This window comes from Lucilia cuprina, chromosome 6 (assembly GCF_022045245.1).
Source record: "Lucilia cuprina isolate Lc7/37 chromosome 6, ASM2204524v1, whole genome shotgun sequence".
Taxonomy (NCBI): domain Eukaryota; kingdom Metazoa; phylum Arthropoda; class Insecta; order Diptera; family Calliphoridae; genus Lucilia; species Lucilia cuprina.
Genome location: NC_060954.1, coordinates 9,640,321 through 9,648,840, shown reverse-complemented (window position 1 = coordinate 9,648,840; position 8,520 = coordinate 9,640,321). Strand labels below are relative to the sequence as shown.

The 8,520-nt window shown below is 30.2% G+C and overlaps 4 protein-coding genes across 7 annotated transcripts in view; 3 read left to right on the top strand and 1 right to left on the bottom strand.

The window, feature by feature from the left end:
- Positions 1-8,520, top strand: part of LOC111675886 (LIM domain kinase 1) — a 37,651-nt gene that overhangs the window by 8,721 nt on the left and 20,410 nt on the right. The gene's annotated exons all lie outside the window — the stretch shown is intronic.
- Positions 2,710-4,279, bottom strand: LOC124420878 (LIM domain kinase 1-like). Of its 3 annotated transcripts, none has more exons than XM_046955268.1 (2): positions 3,716-3,733; positions 2,710-3,580 (listed from the first exon to the last, which is right to left on the bottom strand). In XM_046955268.1, exon 2 carries the CDS (start codon positions 3,521-3,523, stop codon positions 2,765-2,767), a length of 759 nt encoding a protein of 252 aa, XP_046811224.1. In that variant the 5' UTR covers positions 3,524-3,580; positions 3,716-3,733; the 3' UTR covers positions 2,710-2,764. The 3 variants fall into 3 exon arrangements, with proteins under 3 accessions (XP_046811224.1, XP_046811223.1, XP_046811222.1); XM_046955267.1 differs by lacking the exon at positions 3,716-3,733 and adding an exon at positions 4,034-4,279 and having other exon boundaries at positions 2,750-3,580; XM_046955266.1 differs by lacking the exon at positions 3,716-3,733 and adding an exon at positions 3,941-4,278 and having other exon boundaries at positions 2,750-3,580.
- On the top strand, positions 4,454-7,140 carry LOC111675905. The gene is made up of 6 exons (XM_023436770.2): positions 4,454-4,663; positions 4,737-4,924; positions 5,011-6,173; positions 6,233-6,401; positions 6,459-6,812; positions 6,869-7,140. Exons 1-6 carry the CDS (start codon positions 4,531-4,533, stop codon positions 7,004-7,006), a joined length of 2,145 nt encoding a protein of 714 aa, XP_023292538.2. The 5' UTR covers positions 4,454-4,530; the 3' UTR covers positions 7,007-7,140.
- LOC124421020 (senecionine N-oxygenase-like) overlaps positions 8,049-8,520 on the top strand; it is a 1,888-nt gene continuing 1,416 nt past the window's right edge. Inside the window, exon 1 of the mRNA XM_046955702.1 lies at positions 8,049-8,178. Within this exon, the coding sequence (XP_046811658.1) occupies positions 8,049-8,178 (130 nt within the window). The remainder of the gene's footprint in view (positions 8,179-8,520) is intronic.

Below are 8,520 nucleotides of genomic sequence, written 5' to 3'. Positions count from 1 at the left end.
TATCTATCTATCTATCTATCTATCTATCTATCTATCTATCTATCTATCTATCTATCTATCTATCTATCTATCTATCTATCTATCTATCTATCTATCTATCTTTGTTTTAGTACATAACTCTACTCAGTCTTCAGTACAACTCAGTTTTCAGCACAAAACTCAGTCTTTAGTACAAAACTTAGTTTTTAGTACAAAACTCAGTTTTTGGTACAAAATTACAATTCTAGTACAAATTTCAGTTTTTAATACAAAACTTATTTTTTAGTACAAATATTTTTTAGTGTAAAAATGTTTTAGTTCAAACTTCAGTTTTTAGTACAAAACTCAGTTTATAGTGTAAAACTTAATTTCTTGTACAAAACTCAATTTCAATACAAAACTCAGTTTTTAGTACAAAACATAGTCTCTAGTACAAAATTCAGTATTTAATAGAACTCTTCCCAGTTTTTAGTACAAAAATATTAGTACAGCTATAAGTACACAACTCAGTTTTTGTATACAAAACTCAAACTTTTTAAATTCATTTTTAGTACAGCTCTTAACACACAACTTAGTTTTTAGTATTAAATACAGTTACAAATAAAAAACACAGTTTTAAGTACAAAACTTTGTTTTTAAAACAAATAGTAGTATTTAAAACGATGATTTTTTTGTAATATATAAAAGAGCTTTTAGTACAAAACATAGTTTTTGGTACATAACATCATTTTTAGTACAAAACTAGCTTAGTTTTCAAATCAGATTTTTACTCAAAAACACTGTTTTAAGTTTCACAACAAAACTCAAATTTTGGTAAGAAACAAAATTTTTTAGTACAAAACTGATAAAAAATGTTTTTTAGCATAAAACTGTTTTTTACTACCAACCTCAGTTTTTAATAGAAAATCTAATTATTAGTTCTATATCACTATTTTAGTACCAATTTCGATGTACATATATCGGAATTTAAAACTTAATTCTTTAGCTCCTTTATAATTATTTGCAGCTGTTACATCTTCAAGTATTTAAACATTTTCACAATGCTTTTTGTTTTTTAAGTTTTTGTTACGAAGACAGAACTTCATCAATTTGTATTTCTTTTTTTAATTACTTAACAAAATCGTTTTTAATTCGCTTTCTTTTATAAAAGTTGAATCACTCAACTCTGCAACTTAACTATTTTTATATTCTTCTTCATGAAATTTTTGTTTTAATTGCAATTTTTTTTGTAAAATAATTATCTTATCATTAAGTGGAAGAAAAGTAAATTCCTTTGGAATTGATTGGCAGTAAACTTGCTGCAAATAGTAATAACAAAACACAAGACATACATATTTAGCAAAATATTTGAGTTTAGTTGGAAGTAGGTAGTTGTGGTTTTAAGATAAACGACAATTCATACAGTGGAATTGTTATACGAACATTATTAATTAACAATAAGACTAGAAATAAATCATTAATTTTCGTCCTTATATAGTTAAAGTAAAGACTATAGTCTAGTCTATAGTCCAGACTATAGTCTATATTATTGCTTAGTCTATAGTCTATTCTATAGTTCAGGCTATAGTCTATTCTATAGACTATAGTCTATTCTGAAATTTAGACTATAGTCTATTCTGTAGTTAAGACTATGGTCTAATCTGTAGTCAGACTATAGTCTATTCTGTAGTTCAGACTATAGTCTATTCTTTTGTTCAGACTATAGCCTTTTCTATAGTTCAGACTATAATCTATTCTATAGTTCAGATTATAGTCTATTCCTTAGTTCAGACTATAGTCTATTCTATAGTTCAGACTATAGTATATTCTGTTGTTCAGACTGTAGTCTATTCTATAGTCCAGACAATAGTCTATTCTATAGTCCAGACTATAGTCTATTCTATAGTCTATTCTGTAGTTCAGACTATAGACATTTCTTTTGTTCAGTCCATAGTCTATTCTACAGTTCAGACTATAGTCTATTCCATAGTTCAGACTATAGTCTATTCTATAGTTCAGACTATAGTCTATTTTGTAGTTCAGACTATAGTCTATTCTATAGTCCAGGCTATAGTCTATTCTGTAGTTCAGACTATAGTCTATTCTTTTGTTCAGTCTATAGTCTATACTATAGTTCAGACTATAGTCTATTATGTAGTTGAGACAATAGTCTATTCTATAGTCCAGACAATAGTCTATTCTATAGTCCAGACTATAGTCTATTCAATAGTTCAGACTATAGTCTCTTCTATAGTTCAGACTATAGTCTATTCTTTTGTTCAGTCTATAGTCTATTCCATAGTTCAGACTATAGTATATTTTATAGTTCTGACTATAGTCTATTCTGCAGTTAAGACTATAGTGTATTCAATAGTTCAGACTATAATTCAAACTATAGTCTATTCTATAGTTCAGACTATAGCCTATCCTTTTTTCAAACTATAGTCTATTCTTTTGTTCTGTCTATAGTTATTCTGTAGTTCAGACTTTAGTTTATTCTATAGTCCAGACTATAGTTGATTCTATACTTCAGACTATAGTTTATTCCGTAGTTCAGACTATAATCTATTCTATAGTTCAGACTAAAGCCTATTCTATAGTCCAGACTATAGACTATACAATAGCTTTTAGTTGTTAAAGAAATTTGATAAAAATGAAAACTTTTTTATATAAAATGAAAATTTTAGTCTGTGCTCTAATGGAGTTTAGTATCCTGACTACTTTAACCTACAATTAGAAAGCATATATCTAAGGGAATGTTAGTTTAGCGGGAAGCGGGAGTCGACTAAGCGTCTAAAACTAACACTTACTCAGATATACGTATAGCAGGACACAAATCAGTAGAGCTGCCACCGGCCAAAAGGCCTTTACCACTCATATAATCTAAATGTGAGATGGACGAAGCTGATGAAGCATTTGTTTTATACATATAAGAATTCCAATTATCACCACTTAAATGATGACCTCCAGGCGCAGCAGCAGTAGTTGCAGCATTACACGACGTCGAGCCGTCAATATTATCTACCGATAAACGCAAACTGGTGGTTATATCTTTGGGTATTTCCACCAGACGTATGGAATGTAAAGGCTTAACGAGGCCATCTATAGAATTATTTTCAGTATAAAGAAGTTTTCTATAGCAGACATCGCAATACAGCTTAGAACGCTCTAATAAAGCAAAAGCTTCACCATAACCAATAAACGAAGAACACTGCGTACAACAAAAACATTCCGGATGAAATTTATGATCACCAGCCACCATTACAGGACCGGAAATAACATCACTACACTGCTGGCAAGCCTCACCGAAACGCTGATAGTAATGATCCCGGCAAAATAGTAAACCATCCTTTTCAAAATACCAATTGTGTAAATGATGATCACACACAGAACAGCGGAAACAATCAGCATGCCATTCCTGGCCTAAGGCATTCACACAATCCTCTTCTCGGGAGGAGAGTAACTCATTAAGACAACCCGCACAAGTGGTAGTTAAACGGGTTAAACTTTGTGAGTTGGTGTTGTGATTTGAAGGTGATTTTATTACTTTATTCGGGGAGGACATAGCGATTGTGAGTCCTCTTAGCAGGCTTAACAAAATTTATTTTTTTTTTTCTTTTAACTATAATTAAAAAGTCATCAAATCAAAACAATAGTAAAGAAAGAGAGTTAAAAGAAAACATGTAAAGTGAAAAATGGCAAAAAGATAGAGAGAAAAAGAAATAAACAAAAAAGCACATAATTAAGTATCAATTACCATTGATATTGTAAATACAACAACAATTTAATATAACTACAACTCCATTAACAACAAAAACAAATAAATAAGACACAAATTTATTTTTGTTTAATGAATCATCCAAATCAATCACTTTACACACACAAACGCACTCATACAAACAAAATAAACAAAAAAATTTACATAAAAAACATGCACAATCAAATAAATTATAAACAAAATGTAAAAATTATTAACATTTACCTTTTAAAAAAACTTAAATATAAATAAAACACTTAAAAAAACACACAATAACTTAGGGCGAAAAAAAAACATAAAATATTTTATAAAAATTGCCTTGAATTAAACTGATGTTGCAACCCACGCATGTTTTGTTTCTATTAAATTCTGTTCATGAATTTCAATTATTTTCACACGTTCTTTATGTTTTATGCATTTAAATTCTATAAATTTTTATTATTTATTATGGATTTCATAAAATTATTAACACTTGTTGTTAAATTAAAGAATTTTTACTACATTTTTTAAGGAAAATTACAAAATTTTTCTCTTCTCTGCTGTCTGTCGTTCGTCTTTAATTAAGGAATGTCGTTTTGATAAGTTGCCAGCCTAAGAAAACAGCAATAACACTAACAAAAAAAGTTGGCAATGCCACACAAACAAAACAAATGTCATAAAACAGCTGTGTAGGAAACAAAACAAAAACAATTTGCTTTAGGTGAAGTAAATATTTACGTTTTGTTTTTGCATATTGTATTGCATTTAGTATATAAAATCATTTTTGTTAGGATTTCATTTTTAAAAGGAAAATTTGTGGTGGAAATTTTGTTTAGATGAGTGCTTTGTTTCGCAGTTTAAATAGTGGTTTTTCCACTAAACGTGAAAATGCCATTAAGGAGGCCATTTTAGAGGCTTTACAGGAAAATGTTAAAGAAATTGAATATGAAGTGCAAGAAAATGCTAAAGGTTAATTGTAAGGGGTAACACCCCTTGTATATATGTCATTATTTTTGTTGTTTAATAATATGTATACTTACAGAATATCTGGAACTGTGTGAAAGTACCAGCTCATTGTCCACTACCTTAGAGGCTATATTTTTGCATGGTCTAAAGGATTCATTTTTATGGCAAACTTTAAATATTATTGCCGGAGATGTGGAAAGACGACCAGAACCCAGTTTTTGGTCTCCCATAATGGTGTTTATGCATAAGGAGGTTATAGAGCAGGTAAAAGAGATTTTGCAAAGAAATTTTTGGGTTTTTTAATAATTTCTAATTTAAAACTAAATGAAATTCGTTTGTCTGTCTTCCAGATTACCACTTTATCGCAAATTACCTCTGAAATAGGACAATGTCGTGCCTGGATACGTTTATCGCTCAACGATTGCTTACTTTCTTCTTATCTCAATAACATGACTAAAAATTCTTCTTCCCTTTCTCCATACTACAAAAAATTTGCCTTTATGAAAGACACCAAACGTTTGGAAACAGCAGCCGCCCTATTAAATACTTTAGAAGCTAAAGTGCAATTTAAATTACCCTTTAATTCCAGCCTTTTGAACCAATGGCCCGATTATGCTTTACAATTGTCGGGTCTCTGGACTCCTACCTTAAAATCTTGTCCCATTGCAAGTGGTTTAGATATAGCGGGTTCTTTGGCTGAGGAAACAAGAGCCATACCTTTACCTCAGCCAGTGCGCACTAATGAATTGTTTTCCGAGTCCATAGCTAACAGTCCTTTTCGTAGGACAGACAATTTTCCAGTAGATGATTTGAATACACGCATAAATATAGATTTATTTTTACAAAAAGTCGATGAAATGGAAGAAGATGAAACATTGGAAGCTGGGACAATTATTAAAGATAAAGTGGAGAAAAACAAGGAAGAAGAAAGCATCAAGACTAAGGAGGATGAAATAAAGGATACGGATAATGTGGAAAATGTTGTAAGTGGTGGTAATTCTTTAAGTAATCTAATGCAAAAGTCCTGGTGTTCGGATGTCAGCAGTGCAGAGAGATGCAGCTTAGATGAAAGAGAACGTGTTAATCCTTTTCAAAGATCTTTAAGTTTAACCAGTTCAGCCAGTTCTTTACGTTCACCTATGGGTGATCGATGTAGCTATAATACTTTATTGCGTAAACATGAACGTCAGCGTGAAATCGATTGGACGGAAGTGTGGGAAAAGTTTTTACTACAAAACACCACTGCTTTGTCTCAGTCACAAACGACTTTACACAATGAGGAGCAGGCGGACAACAAACAAGAAACAGAAGATAATTTAGATACCGAATCCAATGCAAGTAAATCAGATTTTGAATTAGTTTCGGGCAGTGCCATAGAAAAGTTCGATATAGAAGAATTACAAGAAATGGTAGAGCAATTATGTAAATTAGCCCGTGAGCCGGGCTTAGATGCTCAGGGTTTTCTATGTAAATCCTGTCAACATCCTTTGGGTATAGGTTATTCTAATTTTAGGTGAGTTTTATATGGAAAGTGTAGATATTTTTGATTAAATCGAAAATTTTACATTGTAGAGTATGCGCCTTTAGTGGCAATTATTATTGTGATAATTGCATGGATTTAGAACCCTTATTAATACCGGCCAAGATTATCTATAACTGGGATTTTCGTAAATATAATGTTTCCAAAAAGGCAGCCTCATTTTTGGCAGAATTTCGCAGTCAGCCCTTTATAGATTTACAGGTTTGTATAGAAACTAAACAATATTTAAAGAACCAATAAACATTTTTATAATTTTAGATCTTAAACCCCGATATTTATAATGCCTCAGAGGCCATGGCTGAACTGCAAGCCTTACGTATACGTCTCAACTTTATACGAGCCTATCTTTGCACCTGTAGCCCCAAAAGTTTTGAGGAATTGCAACGTCAATTCTTTGGCAAAGAGTATTTATACGAGCATATACATCAGTATTCTATCAGTGATTTAGCCATGATCCAGAGAGGTACTTTGTATCAACAATTACACAAGGCTTTTAAACTGGGCGAAGCTCATATTCTGAAATGTGCTCTATGCAGTTATAAAGGATTTATTTGTGAAATATGCAATAGTTCACGTATATTGTATCCTTTTCATATAGAAACTACTTTTAGGGTGAGTTTAACTTTAGCAGAAAAGTTTATATTATAATTAATTGTATTTAACAACAGTGTTCTCCTTGCGGTGCGGTATTCCATGCGGATTGTTTAAATGAAAAACAACCTTGTCCGAAATGTGAAAGACGTCGTAAACGTGTCTGTACTATTACACCTGAGGTGGAGGAGAATAAGCAGGAGATTTTAGATTAAAGACTAGTTGTCTTAAAGCAAGGACATTTTATTTATATTTTATAATATATTTATAATAATCTATTATATGTTTATTAAGCTTTAAATATATATTAACGGAAAAAATATATAGTAATAAACGCTTTAGCAGCAGATTGAAAAGTTTTTTTTTTTTGATAAACAAATAAAGAAAATTAAAAAATTAAAAGGGAAACAATGTTTTTTTTAATTATTGTTAACAAATAGGTTTAAAATTTGCTTTAAAATCGAAAAAAAAATCGTTTTTAACCTCAAAAATGATTTGCACTAAATTTAATAAAACTTTACACATGTAATCGAAATTAATTGTTTGTTTATTAAAATTTAATAAAATTATATTATTACCCACCTCTCCATTACTATAAACAAATCTATGTTTTTTATTAAATATTCTTTTGTTTTTACAAAACTTCTATACAAAAGTAAACATTTAACAGTTTAGCACATCTATTGTCGGCAATATATTATTATCAATGTTTGAATCCTATAAATTTTCTTATTTTTAAACTCTTACGTTATTCAAATTTCCAAAAATATACTTTTTTTAATCAATATAAGCGGGTGTACTCCCGCCTTTTGAAATATTACTAAAATAAATAACGTTATACTTTTTTTTAGGCGTTGCCAACTAACTGCTGGAAGTATTTTAAACAGTGGTAACAACATAGCTAGATAATTTGTAACTTTGGCGTTTTTAAAGGACAAGTATTTAATGACAAGTAGTGCTTTTTTTGCAATTGTTTTTATATTAAAATTAAAACAGAAAATTCATAAAAATCAATGAAATATGTTATTGGCTTTGGGAAAATGAATTTACCATTTACTATTTTTTTAGAATCTAAGCATAGTGCCTAGATAACAATCTGAGTATTATCCCAGAAATTTCAAAACGACCTTATGACTCTAACTCAGCGAAACAGCAATGATAGAATCGAAATGCAGAATACCAAGTGCAGAATAGGTGCCAATAAGTTTAATGGTTTCCACCAAAATCTAATATCAGTTTTTTCCGAGGTACTCAATCATGCATCAAAGTAAAAGTTGGGTTATAATTCCCGTTATCCAATATCACACATTAAACCAATGTGGTAGTGAAACATTAAATGCTGAAATGCAGCGAGAAAAGGACTTAGAGATATTGGCAATGACGCAGGGCAATCTTTCCTCATTTATGCCAGCAATAAGACCTATTTTACACCAGGAAACTTTTTTGAGAAATTTTTGATTTTTGTGTGTGAGAGAAAGATATATCTCTTTCTCCCGTACAGAAAATCAAAAGTTTCTCAACAAAAGTTTTCCAATGTGAACCAGGTCTAAATAGTCTTCAAGGCTGGAATTGTGTATGGCTTTATCAAGCAGATAGGAGACTTGAAGATATCTATCTATCCATCTATTTATTTATTTATTTATTTATTTATTTATTTATTTATTTATTTATTTATCTATCTATCTATCTATCTATCTATCTATCTATCTATCTATCTATCTATCTATCT

What these genes read in the sequence shown, in the direction of transcription:
- LOC124420878 (XM_046955267.1), bottom strand. Translation starts at nt 3,523, where the DNA reads ATGTCCTCCCCGAATAAAGTAATAAAATCACCTTCAAATCACAACACC.
- LOC111675905 (XM_023436770.2), top strand. Translation starts at nt 4,531, where the DNA reads ATGAGTGCTTTGTTTCGCAGTTTAAATAGTGGTTTTTCCACTAAACGT. An exon ending in ATAAGGAGGTTATAGAGCAG is followed by an intron (nt 4,925 to 5,010) that starts GTAAAAGAGATT and finishes TCTGTCTTCCAG; the next exon opens with ATTACCACTTTATCGCAAAT. An exon ending in ATAGGTTATTCTAATTTTAG is followed by an intron (nt 6,174 to 6,232) that starts GTGAGTTTTATA and finishes TTTACATTGTAG; the next exon opens with AGTATGCGCCTTTAGTGGCA.